We start from the raw sequence: 26,979 nt of genomic DNA on the forward strand, positions 1-26,979 counted from the left end.
TACTCCTGGAACGTAAATTTAATACTCAGTTTCCAAGAGTATTTTACGTATGTGATCTTAAAAATTGATCACATTAAAGTTCTTGGAAATCAAACACAAAAGGGTAGCTAACATGTCCAAAGAGATTTGTATTTAAATTCAAATAAATGCTTGTGAAAAATTATTTTCTTTATTCACCTACTCGGGGGGTTGGATGGTGGGGAGGATGGGTATTCCCACATCCATGACAATAGCCAGATGATTGTTCCACTTGATACAGTCATCCTTGTGCTTTTCTACATACAACAAATTATTCACATATATTCCTCACATTTCCAAGGTAGACAAGAACATTTCCCAGGATCTACGTTGAAAATAAATGGACTTGTTTCAGCAAATACCAAACATTCATGACTGACAAATAGGGATAAAGATTTTAGCTAGAGCAGAAAACTAATGTTTTCTCTAAACAACTTAATGTCATAAATGTGCTTTGTTACCCAGCAGCACAGTTACAAACATGGGGCCTGCCCTTGCAAAGGAGACTATGTAGGTGTAGTCCTGTACACTCACAGGACTCCCATTTAATCACTGGGACTCCGTGTGGGTACAGTTTCTGCCCTGATGCAACAAGTTACAGAATCCAGTCCCCAGATCTCTATGATGTGGATTTCCAATGGAATTTGGAACAAGTCCTTGATACATTACATGAAAACTTCAGAACTTAATTTTACATAATTTCTCTGGGTAACACAGGGAATATAAAATCAATATTACTTTGTTCTAATTTACTTACTGGTGAAATCAATGCTGGGTTTTAATTAGATAAACTGATTTTTTTTAAGCTTCCTAGTTTAGTTTTGGGGTTGACAGCAAAGAGCTAAAGCAGTCTCACATTTAAAGAAAACACTGTATATTTGTTAGTAGCAGACTGAAAACAAACCCTTGTTTATCAAGTAAAAATAGAATGCAAGACCAAATGTGAGAAACAAATTCAGACTTTATAACAGCATCAAAGTCTGAGTTATCATCAGGTAATATAGTCTAGGTGTTCTTAAAGTTCATCACAGTCTTAAAACTTATTTTTCGAAACTACAGGTTACAATTCAGCAATGAATTTAAGCTCGTATTTAATTTTCAAATCTATCTTTAAGTAGATCCAGTGCAGTGCATAGTTTTGAAAATAACTTTTTGTAGGATTAATGCTATTTTTTTCTGTTATTCTTCATGACTGAAAGTGTCTCTTAAAGCAGAAGCTGAAAAAAAAAGTGTCCATCTGAGAAACTCATGAAGAGTTGTCCTGATTCAGAATGACAGCACCATCTGTTGTTCTCAATAAGACTGAGGCCACAGGCTGTCCCTAATTAAGACAGTGGCAATTTTGGCCCAGTCTTCTTTTGTTCTCAGTAGGTCTGAAGACACAGGCTGCCATTAGCAAAGGTTGGCAGTCTGTAGCCTCAGTAGCTGTGCTGTAGTGACACCATGCGGAAAAAAAGGATGAAATAATGTTTTCAAAAATCAGTTTAATATGTCTTCATTCAAAATGACAGCACCTTTTGTAGTTCTCAGACTGAGTCACATATTGCCCCCGATTAAGATGGGTCTTCTCAAAATGGTCACTGTCTCTATTTGTTCTTAATGTGACTGAAGTCACATGCTGCCCTTAGCAAAGATTGGCAGCCTGTGGCCACAGTAGCTACTCTGTAGTGAGACCATGAGGAAAAAAAAGTATGAAATAATGTAATGTTATTACAAGCTAGTGTAATATATCCTGGGATCCCAAACACTACATATGGTGTTGCATATCATCTCTACAGGACAGAATTAAGGTTGGTTGGGTGATTTCACTATGCATTTCTATGACTTAGCATGTCTTGGTTATTAGAGAGCTTATTCCTTCACTCTCCCACTTCCCTGGTCCTTCTCGCATGAACAGAGAGCAACAAGACTCGAAGTCCGAAGGTGCAAACAATTAGATGTTTATTGGGATGAACATCCAGCAAACTTAAATCCAAGTTCCTTTTTCCTTATTTTTGAATCCCAGCTTACTTCCTGTTTGCCCCTAATGTATATAGTAATATTCTTAGCAATACCTTAACCAATCATTCTTCTGAAATTTAACTAACCAATCCTAACATATTGTAACATGATTAGCTAACCAATTATATCCCACCACCTTAATTAGTTTACACCCAGCAAAATTAATTTTACAGCAGACAAAAATAATCACAGAACCAGACAGAGACCATGCAAATAAACAATAGCAAAGTGGGAACTATAATGACAAAACAATACAGAAGTGAGGATTTTACAACTACATCTATAAAGACATAAGGGTTTCCCAGCTGTGTCTATTGATAAGAGTTTTCTGTCTGGTAAGAACTCAATCAACCTAAATTTCCTTTTACGTCTTCTAGGCTCTTCCTTTTCTCTGGGGGTGATAGATCGGATCACCGTCCTAACAGCCCCATATTGACTAGTTTGGAATGTGAGGAGGTGACCGTACGCTTCCCAGCTTATGGCTGCCTCTGCTGCTTAGTCAAAGGCATTGGCCTAAGAACAGGGCCTCAGACTGTCACAATGAGAGAAGCCCCTTACACAGATTCTTTCTTGTATACCTCTATTACTAGCTAAATGATGAACATATACCTACATTCTTAGAGTATAGGCCTTTACAAACAGACCTGGATATCTATATCCTAACATTGGTTTCTTTTAAGGTTATCTTTCAGTTCATAATTCTTGTTTTAGGCATATTTTTAACACTGCTGTATTTTTTTACCCCCAAAATAATATATTCTCTTAACTTGAACTCCATCTTAATATTGGTTCTGACTGGGAATATTAAGTAGCATTTAATGAATTTTAACTGTTTTTAATGTGCTTTAGCAGCTGTGAATAAGGCAGAGAAGTACTGCTATCTAACTATCCACAAGATGCTTCCCGAACCACCATTGGTCTATGGATCACAAGATGGGAACTTCCGTTGTAGACAGCTGGATAGTTACTTTGTGCAAGAAAGTTAATCCCATAAAGAACACCTATTAAGGATTCATTCACATTGGTATCCATTAAAACCTCATGCTACCTACCACTGAATGGTAAAATTACGACATATTTTAAGGAGATAAATACTCATGAGGGGGGAGAACAAGTTAAATGATTCAAAGTACATTGTAGCATAATTGGGATAATGATACACAATTGATCATAGGAAAAAATTAGACTTAAGAACTATTTATTTGGACAGTACTCTCCTGAAGGAAGAAGTGGAAGCCCCAGACCAAAAGTAATTTAAATGTAGATGGACAAAACGCTCCTACATACAACATAGGGAACAATACTACACTGGCAGGGATATGGGCAAGATCCATTCATCTGATCTCTGCAGCACATCTAATAGTTCTCTTCCATCTCTTGTTTTTTGATAATGCAATACCAATGTGATAGTTTTGAAATACTTATTAGGCCTTCACCTGTAATAAATCTTACGAAAACAGCAATGGGAGAGGAAAGTAATACTAATTTGCTGTGTGAATGTGGGATACACAGGTAATCATCTAATGCTTTTGTATTACAAGTGAAAAAATGAAAAGGCAGCATGTAATACACTTGAATTCCAAGAAATAGTCCAGGAAGTTTGTCATGTGGTCTTGGTTGCTCTTTGTTGTGGGCAGGATTTTAAGGACCAGCCTAGCAGTAATGATTTGAATAAAGAAAATAGTTGTCTTTTTCAAAAATCTTGATTATCTTCAACTTACTATAGTACGACATAAAAAGTGTTTAAGCATCACATGTCCTGTCTCTTGCACCTATGAAAAAAATTGTTTCTAAAAATGACATTTGTGCTCTCCAGAATTTCCATGTCAGCAGAAAAAATGCTTGAGTCTTGGACATTATGTCGGTGTCTGTCACATTATAGCTAGCATTTTCAAACATCCAAACACTTCACTTTCATGTGACCAAAGCTTCAGCTGTTCTTCAGAATATATGGAAGATGTTTGTTGCCAATGCAGAAGGTTAAGCCAAACATGTACATTCTTTAAAATGATGGGTTTCTTTCCCTTAGCTTAGAGCTGCAAGACTTGGTTGTTGGCAACAAAAAACATACCCAGAATAAAGGTAGTGGATTTGAAATTCCTGTGGTGAGCTGTAGGAGAAACAAGTATTGACTGGATTCACAAAAATCACAAATTTAGTGTGGATGTATTATATTGAGAGAAGTCCCACTTGAAATAAGACAAACACATATATACTAGCTGTCCAAGAAAGTGCTAAGAAGCTAAAATTTAGAAAGCTGCAGCATTATGGGAAAGACCCAGAAAAATGATGCCTGTTTGTTTTTTTTAAATGTACCACACTTGTGGGTTGGTGTTGGTGGTCACATCTTGTTTTGACCATGCATAACTGTGTTTTAGAAGATAACAGGGTGAAAGCTGGAGAGTTTGGCATTTGGGGAATTACAACTATTGTTTCCTTCTGTCAGAGACTCAGGAAGGCAACACAACATCAATTTGCAATTGAGCTCAGTGGAGTTAACAGGGGTAAGTTGGCTAAGCATATCAACACGCCAGTAGATAGCAAAAGGATTCTGTGTGAAGTATGCTGTTAGAGTCACTGTGAAAAGATATTTCACATATTAGCTAGGGGACTAAGTACCAAATATATTTGTCACCAAATTACTAAAATTAGAGCTTAGAGAAACAAATATTAGGTAGGCTGACAAAAAAATCACAATACAAAAAGATAAATAAAAAACCACTATAAACTTATAATTACCATCTGTAGCATACAACATAGTGTTAACTTATATATGCAAAAACCATTTTAACTTCCTTAACATTAAACTATATAATTTAATATATAAATACTTGACAACTAAATGGGGGAGGGCGGGAGGGTGACAACACTAACAAGGTAGCCAGGGAAAAGAAGAGGGAAGGAAGAACCAAGAGGGGGGGATGGATGGGAAGGAGGCCAAAATTATTAACAGTTGTTTTCCATGATATCAGTTCAGTATGGGGACCCCATTATTTGTCATCTAAAAGTGCTTCCATGCCTTAATGGATGTCATAAGCTTGGCAAGCAAGAGAACTCATAATTATTAATAACTAATAACTTTTTTGACAAAGATAATAGTACATGAAAATAAGTAATAAAACCATGCAAGTTCAGTTACAGTGTCTTCTCTTGTGTTTCTCTTGTGGGGAACTTCCAACAGAGACGACATTTCTGTAAGAGTGAGACCCTGCCTTATAGGACATACATTTCTCTAGGCAAACTAGAACAGAAGTTTATTATTCTCCTAATCAATAGGTAGATCCTGTCTAGATAGATACTCCAGACAGCTTATTCATAGCTAAATGAATTTTGTTTAAAGGAAGTTGAATTCAGATTGGTTTATTATAGATTAACAAAAGCAGTTACAAAACTAAGTGATTTTACTAGTAGTATTTACATTCAGTCACTGTAACAGAGCACTAATTCAGTCACTTAATTGAGTGAGTGAATGAGTATTCAGTGACAACTTAAAATCTCAGGGCCAGATCCAACTTTGTGCAATCCTAGTCATCATGGCACTGGTTTGATCCTTCATAGCAGTTTCAAGCAGCTTCAAGACTGCTCTAAAAGTTGCACCAGCTGCGATAGCTCTCAATGGGCTACCTGCAGCTGAAGTGTAGTAGCACTTAATTTAGCACAGTGCCTATGGCTAACCAGTAAATGAGCCTTAGTAGAGACTAGTGTCTGGCCTTCAGCATTCTTTTAACTCACCTACTCATTTAAGGAGTGGTTTGAGACAGGCAGATTAATGAAAAATAAGACTCTTAAATTCATATTATATCCCATTCAGCCTATCTTTTTTAAAGTGGGCCCTAATCTCTAATCCTCTGAAATAAATGGGAATCTTTCCATTTACTTCAGTGGGTTCAGGATTGAGCCCTTAGTCAGCATGTCTGCTTCCCAGTAATAAACTATACAGTATTTAACAGGAACACCTGTCAATAAACTTTTAATCTACAATTTCAATATCTAATTAAATAAAAGTTAGTAATAAAATCAACCTATTACTGAGTTGCTGAGTTCTCTCCTCTTCGGGGTTGGCTTGGATCTGAATATCTGTGCTTATCAGTTTTCCATTGGCTCATAACTTTATGGGCAGATTTCAGTCAGATCTTCAGGTCAAGCTTATGCAGAGTAGTAAAATTCTTGAAAGACACGTCTCATGCGGTGTTCAGGCAGAGACAGCCCTCAGAATCTCTTTGAAGTTTACTTTTAACACTTTTTCTTTTATTAGGTCAATTTTCTGAAAAATCACTTCAGTTCCACAAATGCCGATTCATACTTAAAGAGCTTCTTCAAGTGTTTTGACTTTTTAAAATATAGCACTTTTCTCTTATTGCAATACTCTTCTGAAATGTATAGCTAAAACTCTGTGACCAATGTCTATTCTTTTTATCAGGCTGTATTAGCAAGGGCACAAGTGTCAAGATTGTGGTCCATATCAATTTTAACAATAAGCAAATTTCAAAAGGATCCTCTGACTTTATAATTTTTATTTTGTGAGATAAAACAAGATAGTAAGATAATGTGAGTTAACATCACCCTTAAATATAACATATAAAAATGCATGGCAGTGTTTCTCTTTTGAAACTTGTAAAGGTGAGGTTCTATGTGGATATCACAGTAGCATCCTAAATAATATGCATTGCAATTGAATCACTACTTTATGGTTCAGTATTAATTTTACCGCAGTGTTGATTGTTTCACTTTATTCCAGTTATATTGTTTTATCCTGCTATATAGCTTGTGTTTCCCTTGAGAACCTCCTGATTCATGGTCATTTATTTTGTGTTGTCCCCGGTGATCCATTTCTTAAGTGTTTACAGAGATCATCACACTCATCCATCCTTATCACATTACTATTTGTGTATTATTAATTATTATTATTATTATGTATTTATTTATTTGCTTGTACTACAGTAGTACCTAGAAACAATAATTGGATTTAGTCCCCTTGGTGCTATCTGATCTACAAACACATAGTAAAATCTTCTGTTTCACATCATGTCCATTTATTTATTTATATGATGTATTAATTTTATTGTGCATTTCCTTTGCAGCTTCAACTTTTGTAGTATCATCGTTTTATGTCTTCATTGAAGGAGTCCTTTATGCCAGAAGTATTGGTCTAATCTAAATTCAGATTAAATTCTCCTTTTCCCTGAAATAGTCTTTTTTAATAAAGTCCTTTCTTTACTTATCGGTGGTACTTTATCCATCTTTTAACAACCTCAGGTTACTCTGGTGCTGCTATAATGTTTTCAGTGTGACATATCAGGTCATATGGAGACAATCTCATTCTTCATTTTGAGACTTCATTTTCTTGTTCTGTATTTCTTTTTCTTTCTGTAAAATAATTTGTGTAATCCTTAAACTCTGTTGTAAATTCTACCAGCTCATCACACTCTTCCCTTGTAGTTACTATTTCAAGGTGACCTATCTCCCTCTCTCTTTTCTCTATTTAAATCTTTTCTTAGAATTCATGTATCCAGCATCATTAAAATGGAATCTTCAGCTTTGCAGATTAGTCATAATGGACATCCTCTACTTTCTTTACTGGAGTGCCCTCTTTTAGTTCACAAAAATGAATGATCCTTTGTCATTGCCTTTTTTATTATTATCCTCTAGAGATTTATAACATACATATTTCCTAATATGTGTTGACAGATAAATCAACTTCTGTTTGTGTGTATATACATCTGAATATATTTATAAATACTTATATATATATATATTCACATAAAAAGCTTTGTTTTGTGAGTCCATTGAGATACTTACTTGACAGTAAACCAAGAGCAAGGACACGAAGAAATAGGTGGGTTTGTCAATAAAGGTGTCAGCTTGACATTACTGGAAAGAGAACCATAGGACTGGAAAGGATCTCAAGAGGTGATCTAGTCCAGAACTCAAGGCAGGACTAAGTATTTTATAGATCATCTCTGACATGTGCTTGTCTAGCCTGCTCTTAAAAATCTCTAATGATGGAGATTTCACAACCTCCCTAAGCTATTTATTCCAGTGCTTAACCACCCTGACATTAGGAACTTTTTTCCTAATGTCCAACCTACACAGCCTTTACTGCAATTTAAACCCATTCCTTCGTGTGCTATCCTCAGGGGTTAAGGAGAACAATTTTTCACCCTCCTCCTTATGAAAACTATTATCATGTCCCCACACAGTCTTCACTTCTCCAAACTAAACAAACATTTTTTTTTTCAATCTTCCCTCATAGGTCATGTTTTCTAGACCTTTAATCATTTCTGTTGCTCTTCTCTGGACTTTCTCCAATTTGTCCACATCTTTCCTGAAATGTGATGCCCAGAACTGGACACAATACTCTAGCTGAGGCCTAATCAGAGTGGAAGAATTACTTTTTGTGTCTTGCTTACAATCCTGCTAATACATCCCAGAATGATGTTTGCTTTTTTGTAACAGTGTTACATTGTTCACTCATATTCAGCTTGTTATCCACTTTGACCCCCAGATCTCTTTCCACAGTACTCCTTCCTAGGCAGTCATTTCTCATTTTGTATGTGTGCAACTGATTGTTTCTTCCTAAGTTGAGTACTTTGCATTTGTCCTCATTGAATTTCATCCTGTTTTCTTCAGACCATTTCTCCAGTTTGTCCAGATCATTTTGAATTTTAATCCTATCCTCCAAAGCACTTGCAATTCTGCCCACCTTGGTATCATCCAAACTTTATGAGTGTACTCTGTATGCCATTATCTAAATGGCTGATGAAGACATTGAACACAACATCACCCAGAACTGATCCTTGCGTGACTCGATTGGATATGCCTTTCCAGCTTGACTGTTAACCACTGATAACTATTCTCTTGGAACAGTTTTCCAGCCAGTTTTGCACCCACCTCATAATAGCTCCGCCTACGTTGTATTTCCATAGTTTGTTTATGAGAAGGTCATGCGAGACAGTATCAAAAGCCTTACTAAACTCAAGATATACCATATATGCTGCTTTCCTTTATCCACAAGGCTTCTTACCCTGTCAAAAAAGCTATTAGCTTGGTTAGGCATATGTTTTTGACAAATCGATGCTAATTGTTACTGATCACCTTATTATCTTCTAGGTGTCTGCAAATTGATTGCTTAATCATCTGCCCACAAGACTGGTATACAAATATGAACACAGGAATTGCCAGAATAGTTGCCAGACTAGTGGATCAGACTACCTATTATGGTATTTTTTCTCTGACAGTGGCCTGTTCCAGATGCTTCAGATGAAGGTGGAATAAACTCTATAATAGCCAGATGTGGAATAACCTGCTAACAGAGAAAGTTTCTTCCTAACCCTCTGAGTTAGAGTTTGGCTTGAGTTGGCCCTGAAGCATGAGGGCTTACATCCCATTCAGTTATTTGTTTAGTCCTTACTATAACTGTGTGGTTTTGCTATCTATACACGTCCAATCTCTTTTTGAATTATGTGAAGTTTTTGCCTCAATCCCAGTCTATGACACTGGCATTAAGCAGTGTAAACTTCCTCACACTGCCTTTTTTCACTTGTCCACACCCCGATTTTGAATAGCTAAGAGGATAGTGCACTTGCCCCTGTTACTCAGCCCTTCTGCTCAGACTGCTAAGAAATTGTGACTTTTGTGTGTGTGTGTGTGAGTGTGAGGTAGATCACAAAATCATTTCACATACCACGCATCTTGCTTCTGCTGGTAATGACTGGCACTATCAACCCAAGAAAAGTTTGAACTGGTGCCCTAGAAATGAACCCCCCATTCTATTGCAAATCACCTCTTCAAAGATCATTTTAAAAATACTTGGTGAAATAACTCTCAGTCAAGGGGAGTGGGGAGAAGATGCTTTAAGCCATCCTTGTGCACTCCTTACACTGGGATGCTTGAGGGCTGGTCTGGGCAAAATGTAGGGCATGTCTATGTGGCATGGCAATGCACCTTAGAAGTGTGGAAATTCTAAAGCTCACCAATGAATTGTGCACTTTTTGCCTGGTGTGGACCCTGCTGGCACAAACTTAAAGTCCCCTAGTGCAGGGGTTCTCAAACTGGGGGTCGGGACCCCTCACGGGGTTCCAAGGTTATTACATGGGGGGTCACAAGCTGTCAGCCTCAACCTCAAACCCCGCTTTGCCTCCTGCATTTATAATGGTGTTAAATATATTTTAAAGTGTTTTTAATTTACCGTGGGGGATCGCACTCAGGGGTTTGCTATATGAAAGGGGTCACCAGTACAAAAATTGAAGAACCACTGTCCTAGTGTGTGATACTGAGCACTATGTTAACACGTGTTAGGGAGCTTTTAGTGCACGGAGTAGGATCTACACCAGCCAACTAATGTGCAATGTGTCACACCCTCTGGTGTGCATTTCCATGCCTTGTAGCCAAGACCTTAGACAGCCCCAAGAGTTCTGTCTACGGGTGTAGCACTGCCCTGAATCTCCACAAGACTGTGAGCTGCAGACTTGCCTCCAACTTGCCTCTCCCCCAACATAGCCCTCCCTCCTCAGCCCTGTCCTCTGCATATCCCCTGTGCCAGGGATTAGGAGAGAGTTCTCTGAAATGGCCTTATGGCTGTCTTCCTCAATATCTATGCTGAAGAAATCCTCCCCTGCATGGGACTGGGGCTCTTAAGGCAACTTTACACTTTTCAACAGAAACTCAATGTTTTTTTATTTTATTGTCGCTTAGTAATTACTAATATAGGTAGGCCTGGAAGGATAGTATTTTTATTGGTAAATGTTGATGAACATTCTCACACACATACACACCGATGAAAAAATATTTCCAGCAATATTAATTGAAATTTACGGATGGATAAAGTAAGAAAAATGCTGTTTGATATCTTTATTAGAGCTTGATTTAGGCATATTTACTCTGCATATTTTGACATGTGATGTTAATAGTTTGTAGTTTAACGTTTATAGAACTTTATCTGTTTAAATCTCAACATCTACTGTCACGAAATAATTATTGTCTAACTCTTTCCATTGTTTGACCCCCCCCCATCATTCCCTGCAACTATGAATGTTTAAATAGACAAAAATCAAATAAAATGCTTAAAACCCATAATTATGTGATACTGTGAAAATTAAAACTGATAAAACATCAAATATTCACAATTATAAAAAAATCAAATCAAAGAAATTGAATTCTGCCAAGCCTAAATATAGGTCTGCTAGTATAACAGTACTGGGCATATTTCTCAATGAGCTCAGTAATATTTAACTCTCCCAGCTCCATATCAACAGCCATTAGTTTCATTGTATCATAATTGCAGCTTCTCTGGTCTCATTCTTTTTGACAGGCATTTACGTTACATAATAGGCATTTTTATGTTATGTCTAGACAATGGGGTGCATGAATACTCACTTCAGAAATAAACAGATTTTATTCAGTGCCATAAAGTTTTGACTGGTAACCATTCTTGCAACTGCAAGAGTTGGCAAGGAAGAGAACAACTCCAAGCTTTTAACATTGTTCTCCTTTTACTCTAGAATAGTTACATTTGTTTCCTTCACCAGATGAGGTGGGAAATGAACATAGAGAGTTATAAGTTTACTAAGGCTGCAAAATACACATGCTACACTGGCTGTTGCCTCTAAACCTTATATTGAAACACGTTTCAAAGTATAAGAACTGGGACTTTTCTGTTAACATAGATTTTTACTCCACTGTAAGGAGACTGGTTCTGTCATTCTTATCTTCAAAACAGTGATCTGCTCTTTGAAGAAATCATGACCCATAGTCAAGGTATGTGCAGTGTGTTGATACTTTGATATTTTTGTGTGGATAATATAAACCAGTGATTCACACAACAGTGTATTTTCCCAAATGTTTGCTAACAAGAGGTATTGTGCTCCAATTATTTAATTAACTCTTGAACTAGTATTTTATCTTTTAGTGACCATCAGAACCTGCTTGTACAAATACTGAATGTCACTTAGAATTCTGGCTGGTGCTCTTTATGGTCAGAAATATATATGGTTTGCAGTTTAGTATGGTCAGTATTCTGAGATAATTGTGTTCTCTGATTAGCAGGCATGATGGGTGTTGAGTATTCTGAAATTCTGTTTCTAGCTTGATTAGAAATATTGTCCTAATATTTTTTCCAGAGCATTATCAGCTGTATGTTCCTGAATCAGCCCAAGTTGGGTCAGCAGTAGGCAAAATCAAGGCAAATGATGCAGATGCTGGTTCTAATGCTGACATGAAATACATGATCATAAACGGTGATGGCTCTGGAGTGTTTTCCATATCCACTGACAAAGAGACACGGGAAGGAATTCTTTCCCTGAAGAAGGTAAGCAAATGGCTTTGGAAGTGCTTCTGTAAATATAATTAAAATGTTAGTGAAGTCTGCACAAGACAAGCAGAGGTCAAGATGGAAACGTTTGTTTTAATTTGTAAACTTACTAGAGCACATATTGATCCAATGCTAATATAATGTCTCAATCAAAACTTTAATTCCGTGCAGGAAGTGCAGAAGGAGAAGGAGATAGGAAACAATCTGAAGGCAACAATTAATTAAATATTCTGTGCTTCTAGAATGACCAGAGTTCAATATTCAGTAATATCCAAATAGACTGAATCAGATTAAACCATGAAGGATTTTTTAAAGGTCCCGCCCCTACGAGTGGCTATATTGTTCATGAAACATTTTGGATTAAACAAACTAAGAACAGACATACAGCAAGGGTATAGTTGTCCCCAAATGGCTTGAATCCTGACCTAGAAGGTTCATCTATGGCATGAGAAATTCAGTTTAGTTTTCATGCCTTTTCAGTCCTTGACCTCCCTGCTGAGACTACCAGAAAGGTGCCAATTATTGAGGTGGTTTGTATAACATACACACCTACACCTTTGCAAATAGACTGAAATCACTAAGTAGCTATCAGGTGGTTATAACTTATATGAATTATCTATGTTATCCAGGTTTTAGTCAAACTGTTGGCCTTTAGACAAAAGGCTTTGTGCCATATATGGTAATGTTTTACTGAGTTCTACACAAATGGCTTTATGACACCGAGTTCGTCTCATATCTGTATTAAGCAGGTCCCCTGAACTGAGTTTCTAGTGAATTCCCCAAAAATACTTAGAACCCTTTGTAGGATGTGGCTGGATTTTTGTTTAGTTTTACATGAAGAAAACAGGAATTAACCATACGCTGTTATAATTAATTAATTTTCAAAACATTGCCAATGGTAGGAAATCATTTTTAGATGTAAGTCTCTGTTTGGATTAACAGGCATCAATTAGTTTTTTTCTGATGTGGAGCTGTTGTTTACCTGTGTAGGCCTGGATTATACTACACCAACAAGCAATGGAAGAATGCATTAAAATTCATATTTTACTAATGTATTTGCTCACTTTCAATGAAGTCAGGAAGAATGAAAAACAATCTCTGGAAGATATGAAGAAGGGGAGATGTTGAGAGGGAAGCTACAGAAGTGAAATCAAACAAAACTTTTTGAAAGAAAATATACTCCCCCATCTCACTTTTCATGTTTATTGAAATATAACCAAACCCCCAAAATTACAGTCAGAACAAATCACAGATACACACACACACACACACAAATCCAAACCCTCCCCACCCCGGAATTTTTGTCCTTAAAACTAGAAGATCAATCCAGTATTATAGGGTCCCATTTCAGCCTCCATTCCTCCAAGCTCATACTTTTTTATCCACATCGCCAGTGACTGAACAACTGCACAAATAGCATGAACAAGAGTTTCAGGTGTGCCATTCTGTGCTTGCCCCAGACAGCTGAACAGTGGCTTTGCAGAGGTAGTATAAAACCATTGTATGAACAACTCCTAGTTTCAGAGAAAATGTCTGTCTTTTAGTTATTGGATCAGATGCTGAGTCCTCTGGTGTCTGAAAAAGATCCAAAAGTCAATTTTCCATAAGTCTGACCATGCAACAATGGAACTCTCAGTTTTGAAGCCAACAGATCCCAAATGCAGATGTGAAGGGAACAGAATAATAAAAACTGCTCCACTATCTCCTCTGATCCAGAGCACGCTTCCTGAGGATCACCTTCATCTACTATGTATTTCCCTCATGAGCTACTTCTAATATATCATTTACTACGAAATACCTGCAATCGTATGTCCGTGTACTTGACAGGAACTCTGTTATTTGAAGGTTCTATAATGAGCTTACAGAGACAATCTTTTGGGCAATTCAATACTGCTAAATGGCATTCGGAGAAATATTCCATAAGCACACTCTGGTTTAGAGCTCTCCTAAATTGAGCCACTATGCTAGAATGCTGTTGCCTGAATTTACCAATGGGAAATACATTTTAAAGTAAGTGTAGGTTAGAGGGAGGCTGCTTGACTGTTACAGGGGAAAAAATTACCTTTTTTTTCCCACCAGTTACTCCATTTCTTCCCCTGTGACATATCCGAATAATACTGGGAATTGAGTTACCATTCTGAACTCTCAACCATGCAAAGCCTATGAAAATTAAAAATAAAAAGAATTCCATCAAGAAAGCTTCAGGGCATAACAACCCAAACCCCCTTCTTTAACTGGAAGGTAGACTATGCTTCTGTCCATTAGGTTACATTATTGCCCCAGAGCATCTGAAAAATAACTCGGTTTTCCAGGGTCAGGATAGCCATATGCTATATAAATGCAAAGGACTAATAGGAATATTTATAGTTAATATCATCCTTTCTGCCAACATTAGCGTTCATCTCTTCCACCTCATCACCTTAACCTGGCACCTTATCACCTTAACCTGCTTCTCCCAGTTCTACTCAGCAACTGAATCATTGCCCAAGACAAGTGCCAAAATATCTGTAACTCCGGGAGGGCTCATCACAAGCTCCAACTTCTCTGAAAGAACAAAAGAGCACCATGAAATCCCCACCCGCAAAAACTCTTCTTCATGTTAATTGCTGCTCTGGCTGCTGCTGAATAATTATGTAAAGTGCAAAGAAAGAAAAAGTCCCCATCTTCTGTACTGCCCACCAGCACTGTGACATCATTTATGTGGATAAACATTTTCACTGACAGAGTGAAATTCCTCTTCCCCTTAATCCATGTATTTATGCCCTGAAATCCTATTACCATACAATGCCCACAGTAAAGTGTCCAAAAAAAAATAATACAACAGTGGACTCAAGGGACAACTTTGTCTTATCCCAGAAAATAGCCTCTCCCTTCCACTCTTTTACTAAAGGGCATAATACATGAACATACAAGAGCTGCAGCCAATTAATAAACAGTAGAGAAATACCACTATGAGACTGGACCAACCATATATAATACAAGTTCATTCTTGTCAAAAGTTTTGGTCCGATCCAAGGACAAAACATAACTCTCCCATTTCCCCCGTCACCCAGTTTCAAATAATTCCTGCAAACTACACAAAGTGCCTGCCACTATGTGACCTTGAAGTACATTAGGCTGAGTGGGATCAATAATTTCCCTGCTTTCTTCTTTAATCTTTTGGCTAGAAAAGCCAAAATTTTGTTTCCTGATGTCTTCCCAATCCTGTTTTTGAAAAAAAGAAAGGCCTTCATAAAAGGAAGGTCCAATATACATGTATTCAAAGTGTCACTGAGAGCACTGCAGAGAGGGGATTCATAAACCTTTGATAAAATTTGACTGTGTAATAGTCTGCCCTCAGAAAAGTTCCTTTCTTCAGTGACAAGACAACTACATAAACTTCCATTTCCTCTATTGGCCTCACAAGTGAGTCCTGTTCCTGAGCTGCAAATGTTGGAAAACCTGCAATATTATCCAAAAACTACTGCTGCTGGAAAGGAGGAATGGTTTGTCCCTAAAGAGCTCATTGTAATATTTGTAAATTATCCTCCACATGCCATTAGAGTCCCTGCAGATCTGCCCAGTGTTAGGATCCTGTAACCCCACCATAACCCACAATAGTCTCTTTTCTTTACATCCTGAAAACATATCAGAGGAGACTATTTTACCTTCTGACCTCAATTTCTTTGCAAATATAGCTGATTCCAGCTTTCTCCTTCAGTACTGAACAATTTCCTGCTTAACTTCCCCAAAGGGCCTTATTTCTAGGCATTCCCCACCTTGCAGTCAACTATGAAGATCTCTCAAATAGCTCTGCAATGCTAAATAATGCCTAATCAGATGTATGCAGCTGTCCTGAAAAGGAATGTCAATAGCTCACCAGATTCCTCTGTGACCATTCCCAGCACTCCATCTGGGGTTCATAAAATTTCCAAACTATTTCTCTTTCTACAAAGATGGCTTCAACCTTTCTAATTGTCACTGCTCTATTAAGTAAACAACCATTTAGTTTCCAATAGCACTGACCAAAAAATCACTGTTCTATACTCCCCAAGTTCAACTTGATCAAGCAGTCATCAGAAAACTCTACTGGCTGCACTGTACATTGTCCAGTCATTGAAGTAGCTTTTGCATATACCCTGTCCAATCAACTACTCTACAAAATTCTCCTCTACAAAAATGTAAATTCCCCCTCTTTCATTGAATGAGGATACCTAAAAACATTTCTTAATCCAGCAGCAACCCACACTGCTTCTAAGTAAGCTTCGTTAACTCGTAACCCTGCCAATTGATTCACACTGTCAGTCACTGCAGCTAAACAATTAAAATCTCCTATAAAAAACAAGTGTCATAATGTCTGTAAAAAAAAAAAAGAAGCAACCTCTATAAATAAATCTTTCCTCAACTTTTGATGCTGTGGGTTATAGATGGTGCCACCCCAACCCAAATAACAGAAATCAATTTAAAAAATTCTCCCAGCTGCATTTCTTCTACGCTTTATACTGATGCTCCATAAGTATAAAACAGTACCCCTACTCCTTCATATGTATCAGATGCTGGGGACCAAAAAGATGAGCTTCTCCTCCAGTCTCTCTGCGCTCACAAAATATGACACCTAGAATATTGCTTTTGTTTCCTGGATCCCCATGAAATCCAAATCCCGCCCCTCCAAAAACCTGATAGATCATCTGCCTCCAGACCACACTCAGAATGGAGTGCATACTCCAAGTTGCAAAACCATCTATACAAAGGGAGGTCCAAATACTTACTTGTACTTGTGATTCCTGTCTACTTGACCACCTTGTCACTGTTACTAATCCGTCTGATTTACCCACACACACTTTCCTTTAGCCACTTTTTTGTTGTTGGCTGGTTTATTATTCTCAGCTGTGGGGGGGCCTTCTGAGTCCCCAGATATTGATCCCAGCTGACAGTTCTTTCTGAAGTTGCTCAAGCCCAGGAACCCCTGGGTCCCTTTCCCCTAATGAATGCATTTGTAACACACCCACAGGGTCATCTCTCTGCTCTCCCTCATCCAGAAGAGTGCCTAATAAAAACTGTATTATAATGCTGCTTCTTGGATCTGTGAAAATACTATGTGTTTCTCAGGGAATCGTCCGGAATTGGGCTCTATCTTCCGGAGGCTACTGAAGCCAAACTGAGATTTTTTAGGAGATAAAGTCTGGTGGTGCAGTGGGGCTAAGCCAAGGTCCCTACCTGTGCCTACAGCCCCTGTGGGAGGGTACCTGGAGGGGGTGGGGGTTAGGGGCCAGAGGGACATCCCAACCGCTTCCAGGAGCGGTGCAGGGCCAGGGCAGGCAGGGACTCTGCCTTAGCCCCACTACACCATTGATCAGGAGCTGCCCGAGGTAAGCGCTGCCCAGCTGGAGCCCACATCCCTCCTGCACCCCAATCCCATGCCCCAGCCCTGAGCCTCCTCACGGAGCCAGCACTCCACACCCCCCTCCCACACCCCAACCTCCTCCCCCTGCCCTGAGCCCCCTCTAGCACCCAAAGTCCCTCCCAGAGCTTGCACCCCATACCCCCTCCTGCCCCCGGACCTCCTGCCCCAGCCCTGAGCACCCTCCAGTACCCAAATTCCCTTCTAGAGCCTGCACCCCCTCCTGCATGCCAGCCCTCTGCCCCAGGCTCATCCCAGAGCCCCCTCCAACACTCCAAATCCCTCAGCCCCAGCCCAGAGCCCACACTGCTTCCCACACCCAAATCCTCTGCCCCAGCCCGGTGAAAGTGAGTGAGGGTGGGGGAGAGAGAGAGACAGAGGGAAGGGGCGAATGGAGTGAGCAGGGCGGGACCTTGGAGAAGGGCCGGGGCAGGGAACAGGGCAAGGGTTGTTTGGGTTTGTGCGATCAGACAGCTGACAACCATATATGTGGTTCAAACAGTTGTAGGCTATAACCCCAGCAGTCTTCTCGGATCCTCTCTTTTAAAAAAATCCTCCTGTTCTTGAAACTCAGCACATAAAACATGCTGCCCAACTATCAGGTCTTCTATACCAGAAGCTGCCAGTCCCTCCCTGGTGACTTGGCTTCCTGCACAACCAATTACACTTGCAGATGTTCCTTTCCAATTTTCTCTTTTTCTTTGTCATCATCTCTAATAGACTTCTCCATATTATCAGTGCTTGTACCCTCTTACTCTGATCCCTTCCCAATCCTTTACCGCTAAAGGACAGTCAGTCCTTCTCTCAAAAGTAGGGAGGCCAGGCTGCTCAAAATAGGGCTTTCATCAATCATTGCAGGGCTGCTTGGAATCCTCTGCCCCCCCAGCTCAAGGAAGGAAGAAAGGTCCTTGCACGGGTAGGAATGAAGTCTTTCCCTATTTTGCCATATCTCTGGGCACTGCCTATAAACATGCCACTTTTTACACACACACACACACACACACACACACAAAGCATCTAATGAAGTCCCTCCCATCCTCAGTCTTGTGTGCATTAGAACGAAAGTGCATGTACTTCCTCAAACACTCTTGTAATGCCAGTTAAGACAAGTGCATGGCTTCCAAGGATGCCTACAGTAATTCTGTTCAGAACCTAAATAAAATATGTTGGCAAGATGCTGAACTGTATTATTTACCTGGAAAAGTACAAAGGTGCCTTTGAATTCACTATTCCAAACTCTACATTGACCCTGTATTTTAACTGGAGGCTACAACACTTTGGCATAACATGGAACCCAGTGTAGAATATCTGTTTCATGTATGTTTTTATTGTGGAAGAAAATAGCTACAGGCTTAATGGCAGGTTGGAATAAAGAAACGGCTACTATATCCTCCCAATCCCTACTTCCTTTCCCAATTCCAAACTGCTCCCAGAAAAAATCCAGTTCATTATCAGAGTGAAAGCTGACAATTAATTCTCTGCTGCCTAGCAGATGGATCACAGTTTTCAGCTGTGCAAGCGAGAATCCTAAAGATTTTAACAAGAGTCAAAAGAACAAAATCCCTAGTGTGACCTTTGTCTATGTCCTCTGTGTAGCTCGGACATATCACAAATCTATGCCAAGGCATCCTAAAATAATCCTTCCATTGTGAGGCACCCTGCCCAGAAGCCTGATCCTGATTGGCTACGATAGCTGCATGGGGTTTCTTCCTGGGTGGCCCCTCAGGAAACATAGAGTCAGAAATAGACAAGTTAGGTCCTTCCTTATTGTCATTATTCCATGGTTGCTTATTCAAAACAGGCCTTTCTGCTCCCTTATCAGCACTGCAGCTTCCCTCTGTGTTTCTGGGGCGCCCAGGGACAGGAAAAACAAAAAACCCTACTTCCGAGTCTTAAAAATGCTTCTTTTGGGGCACTTTTCCCTCTGGTCAGCTCATATTCTTAATAATCCTGAGTAAAGTCCATTAAAGTGAATGGACCCTGCAACAGAGGAGAGCCCAGTACTACTCCCCTGTCCAATCACAGGGGAAGGGGGAGTCATAAGTGTGACTGCTAAACTGCCCTATACCCCTACATTACTGATACAGCCTGATTGTGGCAAAGCTCCAATGTATTCTTGCCCCTCTTGAACACCCAGGAAGAGTTTGAAATGGAGTATACCCTGCAAGCCATTTCCCAGAGTAAGGAGAACTAGTTCCACTATATCTGTACCAACAACTTCCTCTGTCAGCTGCTCCCCAACAGCAGAGAAAGGTACAGTAAACTCTTTCTCCTTTTGAACACATACTCCTATTGCCTGTCCCTTCATTGCAAATCCTTCCAGTCCCCAAGTGAAGTTCCCAAGTCAGCTTCCCTACGGATGCATTTGGCCTGGGTGCACAATCCCCTCAGGCAACACAGGAACAAGGCTTATAACGTCAGCTCATAGAACCATGGGATCTACCAGTCTGCGCAGAGTAACTTCTGCATCAGTCTCCAAACAAATGGACTTTTCCACCATCACATCCAGTGAACACATTGGAGGAACCACACTTCCTTCAGCTCCAGCCAGTGAGGCTGCAACCATCTTGGCAGGAAGAAGAAATGAGAACAAACTCTCTCCAGTATAAGCACCTAACAATAGTCCTACATCTAAAAGTAGATAAAAATACCTTTATATGACACCTCCAATATTGGCCTATGCATTGTTATTTTTAATTTTACAGTATGCCCAACTAATTTGTATATAAGTTAAGAGATTTTATAACATTTTATTTTATTGTGTGTGGGGTTTTTAAAATGGCTCCTATGTCTATCCAAATCATGTCAAGTTTTGATTCATTTGTTTATAGTGAGTGGGTAGCATCTGCCTTTTAATATTAAATTGTCGCTGTATATTAAGAGTGACAACTGATGCAGATGCATAGAAATAAATTCTGCCCTTCTTTATGTCCCTGCAATCCCAGTAAAGTCAGTATGGTTATATGAATGTAACTAAAGTCATAATCTGGAATATTTTGTTTAAAATAAGAGTGGTTCAAACCTTTAAAAGCTCACTATGACTATTGCCCATTAAATGCAATACATTGACATTTTAAAAATACAAGGAGAAGGTGCAGAAATTGCACTGGTACAAATGTATACTTCAACCAGTTTAAAATCTGAGTTAACTCAATTTATGGCTGACACTGTAGCTGTTGGGAAATGTTCATTTTCATACTATTTTGTTTTAGGGCATGACCAATGTGAACATAGCCTATTTTGTGTCATCATGCAAAATAATAGGTGATATGAGTCACTTGCACATTCAGACATACAAGGGCATATTTTGCTGAGCTAATACCATGATTTGGATGAGCTGAAATCCAATGCTTCAGAAAATTCCTAGCATCCCATGTCCCCTGTATTGCCTCTGAGACATGATACTATCCCCACTGGCTATATATGCATTTTAAAAGCATCCTTCAGCAATATGTTTAGTGTTTGGTCAATTCTATAAATGGATGCCTGGAAGACATTTAAGATCTATATTTTTGTCAAGAACTTGAATACAAGCCCCTAAACTAATTCTTTACTCCTATGATTCCAGTTCAGGGAATGAAAGGTGATTTCAGTTAATCTTTAAAAATCTCTCTCCTTGTTTAATCGCTGTAACATTTTATCTCAAATAGCTTATCTCCGCTAAGATCAGAATCGGTTTTGTTCAGTAAATAAAGTTGCAACAGATTCTCTAAAGCATATAATAATATGCATATAAGAATATCCCTTCCCTCTTGCTTTTCTGTGGAAGAATGTACTGTATCATGAGCACATCAGAAAAGTCACAAGTAAATATAGTAATGAAGTCTGCACAAAATTTCTCTTCAAAATCATCTGAAATTTGGCAGGTTTGAAGTTTTGATGCAAGAATAAACTTCTCAGAGATTCACTTAAGGCTCTAGGTCAGGTTGGTCAACCTAACTGGAAAGCCCACATAAACTTCTGTGAGGATTCTCTCTAACCTTGTTGTGGTCTGGCCCAGGGCCTTCTATTCCCTCACAACCTCCTTCCCTCATGGTCCCTGTGAGTGCACACTTCAGACGTCTGTCTACAGAAGAGACCTCAAGCTCTCATCAAAATCTTATGAGCAAGCTATAATTTCCCTTCCCTTCATATGGTTTATCAGGTCTGGGGGGAAGAGGGTAAAAGTGTGACAAAAAACATTACTTCCCTGGGTGGCATATTCCCTCCAACCACCCATTTTATCTCTTGAGGAAGAAGTTGGCTATATTTTTACTGATTCCCTCAAACAACTAGATACCCTGTTACTCTGTGGAATAGCCTCAGTAGGCAGCCCAGCCCACATTCCCATTGCCCCTGTGCTGAAGTGGAACAGAAAGCAGCTCTCCTATTGCTGATGGAACTACTGCTGAACCTCACCAAAATCCTAGTCCTAAGAAACCCATACGGCACTATGGTAGTGAATACTTCCCCCAATTAATCCCCTAATTGCTTAGTAAATGGTGAGTTTTGGAAAGGGTTACGTGATATTCATTTAGTGTTTTTTATATTAACATGAACCTGAAAAAACTGGAAGAGCAAAACAACAAAGGTATATACAGCCCAAATACAACCTAATCTATAGTAGGTTGAATGCTGTATACCAAATTTTTAGCCCAGTTTTAACCAGGCCTCCATTGTTTCAGGTGCAAACGTAATCATGGACACAGGATTTTTTTTTCTTTTAGATTACATAAAGCCAAATTCAATTTAAGTACACAACTTCAAGCAGCAGCCATACAAAATCTAGTTCTGTCAGTCCAAATTACAAACACACTTCAATTTCCCACATTTTACATCAAATGTAAAAGAAACAGGTCAAATGATAACAAGAATTATTGGTAGCTGTGGACTATTTTGTTAGTTTTTGTTATATGAGTGAGTGTCCTACGTTCACCTTAGGATTTTAAGCGGCAAATTCTCCACTGATTTTCTCCCTGTCATCTCACTGCCTTCAGTATGATTGTATGGGGTGTAAATCTCTACCGTATGTGTCCCATATGCTATGGAATAGCTAAATATTAAAGGGCATTGGTCTTCCCACCACCATGAAGCACAAAATAGCGGAGTGGAATGGTCTTCCTCTCCCACTTTTCAATGACAGATTCTTTTGGATAGGCTGGAGGAAGCAGAAAGAAGAAGAGAGGAAAAACTGTATGGGTCTGTCTTTTGGACATAAAGGCATAGATGCCCTTGAAATCTCAGCTGTTTCCTGCTTATATGAAGTTATTATTCCTACTTTGCTGTAGCTACAAATATTGTTAAAATAGAAATAAACTTTGTTGACGCTGTTGGGTACAATTGCCACCCTTCACTTAAGATAACTGCAAAAAACAATCACGTTCCTAATTAGACTGTGTATCTTGCAACCATGTATTTGATTTAAAATGATTTATAGCTCTCCACAATTTACTTGGGAATCCAAATATTGCTATGGGCCCATTTACTTTCATCTTTCCACAACTATGGCTTAAATTGTGTTTCCTAAGTAATACACATTGTATGTTAGTTGCATTTTGCATTGTGTTGTATAATTGATTAATCATTGTCTAAACATGCCATCTAGCAGTACGAATTGTCAATTTATGTTCACTTCATTTAAAATAGACATGCTTATTAAAACACTGACTAACAATGTCATATGAGTCGTAATTACATAATTATGTTGTGGCAATTGGCAATGATTATTTATTTTGAATGATGTATATGGTTCTGGGCTTCATGCTGGAAGATTTGCTAGGTCCTGAGAAATTTGTATGACTTTTAAAATAACATACATTTCCATCCAAAGAGACCTCATTTCCTTAGCATTAAGATTGCACAAGTTCATTTCATTTCAACATACCCAGTAAAAACTGAAGAAATCACCACAACTTTAGGCAACTTTAACATCCAAACAAACCTAAATGCCATACCTTATCACCAAAACATACTGTAGAACTGACATTCACAGCAAACTCCCTTTCACTTGGCACATGCAGCCCCCATGGTTCACACATCTAGTTCATCACAGTTCCTGCCTTAATTAGTGATTTTTTAGATTCCCAGTGTTTATGTTGATAGGAAATGCATATGTGTAGCTGTCACTCTGAAGCTTCACTCTTGCACCGAGTTCTACTCAGTCAGCCCTTTGTGATTTCAATGGAGTTCTGTGTTGGGGTATTGTTTCTGCCTGCAGAAAGCTCAGTGCTAAATTGGGGTCTTGTTTGTGTGTGTGTGTGTGTACCACAAGGCATGATGTTCATTGTTTAAAAAGAGATACATGGTTTACTTTCATGTAATTTCACAAAATGTCTTGATAACATTGTTAAACAGTTAGAACTTTCTTGAGGTTGCAGAACAATTTCCATTATAAGCTGCTTTTTTCATATGATCAAAATTTTCTTAAATATTCAAAATGTGATCTTATATTTTCCTTGCTTGTTGTTTGCTCAAAGATGGAATTGGTTCAAACATTAGAACAAAATCTCTTCAGCCATTTGGGAGTTTAGTGATGGAGAAAAAAATACACATACACACACACACACACACACACACTCTCTCTCTCACATTTCCCTTTTGAAATAAAGAATCTCTCTTTCTCTTTTTGGACATGACTGACGTAGGAAGTATGGTGTAGATTTAATCCTCTCATGACTAGTACCTTCTTTATTTAAAAGCATTATTATTTTTTAGTTTACTAGTTTATGAACCTTTGAAAACTACAGCTTGAGCACATATTTGCATTAAGTTGATACATGAGTACATGTACATCATGGAATGTGTTCACTTTGCATCTAGAATCACAGGCTAGTCTCTGTGATCCTGGGATTGTATTGTACTGATTGCAAGGTTACTGGAAGCATTCCCCGAGCTGGTTATTATTACCCCCCTTTAACTCCCCAGGATGTTTCACAAAATTACGAGCATGTAGCCCGTAGTACCAGATGGTAAACATGAATATCTAAAATTGTTTAAAGAAAAAAATTATTAAGAAACACCATGTGATCACAGAATTAAAGACACTAGACCAAATTCTGCTCCAGCGATTTCAATGGAGTTACTCCAGATAATCAGAAGGGTAACAGTGAAGAATGTGGCCCTATGCCATAATATTTACACACCAGAGGCAGAATTAGGATTGCACATGTAACCTTAAATTTTATATGTCCTGACTGAATGTACAGCTGCAAAGTTACCATTGCATTAATATAATTTAATTTGTACTTATTATTCAAGGGGTGAATGGACATAAAAAGAAGCAGAATGTAAATTTAGAATTTTTTCCATGGGTTCAGCCCCAGCCCAAAGTTCTACACTACAGTTTTATAGCCCCATAAACCAAAGTCACAGACATGAGCCAGCTGCAGGTGGTTTAATGCAGTGTAGACATACTCCAATTGTCTTTCCAACAAAACTGAAAGAAATTTTGTTTGCAACAAGTTAAAAAAGCACAATGTGATAATGTCATATCTTTCTCTTCCAACAGCCACTCAACTATGAAAAAAAGAAATCCTATACACTTAATATAGAAGTAGCAAATACACACCTTGATTTCCGTTTTTCACATTTGGGACCATTTAAAGACGTAACAATGTTGAAGATCATTGTTGGGGATGTGGATGAACCTCCGCTATTCTCTATGCCTTCCTATGTCATGGAAGTTTATGAAAATGCGAAGATTGGGACTGTTGTTGGTACAGTGGCAGCACAAGATCCTGACAGCACTAACAGCTTAGTAAGGTACAGTAAGTCCAAGTAGTACTGAATTGATCTCTGGTTGCTAATGGATAAATGAGAACTGGGTTATGTCAGATTATGTATTTTCTGTTAACCTATATTAGAAAAAATGGATGAATTTTTTTTATTCTCAACATGCAATTTTGTATATGTACTGGAGTTATCAGCTTTTCAATTAGTTTGTGCTAAATTGAGGAATTTAGCCATCAACCTGGATAGAAGTTAGCATGAAGCTTACATTGACACAATCCTTCTCTTAGTAATCCATTGAGCAGGAATGATTTACTGTTCATAGTATCATAGAATCATAGACTCTAAGGTCAGAAGGGACCATTATAATCATCTAGTCTGACCTCCTGCACAACGCAGGCCACAGAATCTTACCCACCCACTCCTGTAACAAACCCCTGACTTCAGATTGTGGTTTAAAGACTTCAAGGTGCAGAGAATCCTCCAGCAAGTGACCCGGGCCCTACGCTGCAGAGGAAGGTGAAAACACCCCAGGGCTTCTGCCAATATGCCCTGGAGAAAAATTCCTTCCCGACCCCAAATATGGCGATCATCTAAACCCTGAGCATGTGAGCAAGACTCACCAGCCAGACACTCAGGAAAGAATTCTCTGTAGTAACTCAGATCCCATCCTATCTTGCGTCCGGTCACAGGTCATTGGGCATATTTACCGCTAATAGTCAAAGATCAATTAATTGCCTGATTCATCCAGTAAGACTGTACAGTCTGCTGTTCAACTGGTATAACCAGCCCATTTTCTGGTTAGGACCATGACCCTGGCTTCTCTCCACCATCTTTTGAGGTGCTGTGCTTGCACGGAGAGAAAGCAGTCACTGCACTTTCCCAAATGGAGGAAATTTAGGAGTGACAAGCACTTGTGCCAGGTGTCAAGGAGATTCCTCCCACACCATGGGAATACAGTAATTTTACAAAATATTTATAATCTGAGTTATAATATTCTAATATTTTTCATTCATATCAGAGTAGAAAAGAACTTTGGTCATCTAGTGAATTCTCCTGCATTGCTGATATTGTTTGAGGCATACTTTGCAAACATTTACTACCAGGCATAGTACATACAAGGATGATTAGTCCTGTTGCTATTTGTCTCAGTAGTGAGCATGTGCTAGATCAGATACGTCATTTGTAAATGAAACAAATGTATAACATTTTAGTGAAGAAAGAAATCAAATAGTCTTCTCACTGGAATTGATTTCTTGGAACAGTTTCTGAGGGGGCAGGGTTAAATAAATTCTGTGATATTCTGTGTTAATGGTTTGACCATGACACTACAGTTTATAACACAGCTAGGTTTGAAAAACATCAAGATCTGAACTATGAAGCTGGCTCCAAATTCCACACACTCTGTATTACAGGCCATATCACCACGCTGGGGCTGAAAACTCATATACCCAGGTACAAGAAATTTTCTAAGTTTCAAAGTGTTTGGATTCAGCCAACATAGAAAAAGAGGGTTGCTGGTCATATCTAAAATTTTGGTTTGGATCCATTTCTGGTTTACAGC

General features: G+C 38.7%; 1 protein-coding gene across 8 annotated transcripts in view; it reads left to right on the forward strand.

Moving 5' to 3' along the window:
- The window catches only part of CDH18 (cadherin 18), a 908,539-nt gene that overhangs the window by 798,243 nt on the left and 83,317 nt on the right, over positions 1 to 26,979 (forward strand). For all 8 annotated transcript variants that reach the window (XM_043508441.1, XM_038391555.2, XM_038391556.2 and 5 more), the window contains 2 exons: positions 12,138 to 12,325; positions 25,195 to 25,448. In XM_043508441.1, the coding sequence (XP_043364376.1) occupies positions 12,138 to 12,325; positions 25,195 to 25,448 (442 nt within the window). The remainder of the gene's footprint in view (positions 1 to 12,137; positions 12,326 to 25,194; positions 25,449 to 26,979) is intronic.

Source organism: Dermochelys coriacea, chromosome 2 (genome assembly GCF_009764565.3).
Source record: "Dermochelys coriacea isolate rDerCor1 chromosome 2, rDerCor1.pri.v4, whole genome shotgun sequence".
Lineage (NCBI taxonomy): Eukaryota > Metazoa > Chordata > Testudines > Dermochelyidae > Dermochelys > Dermochelys coriacea.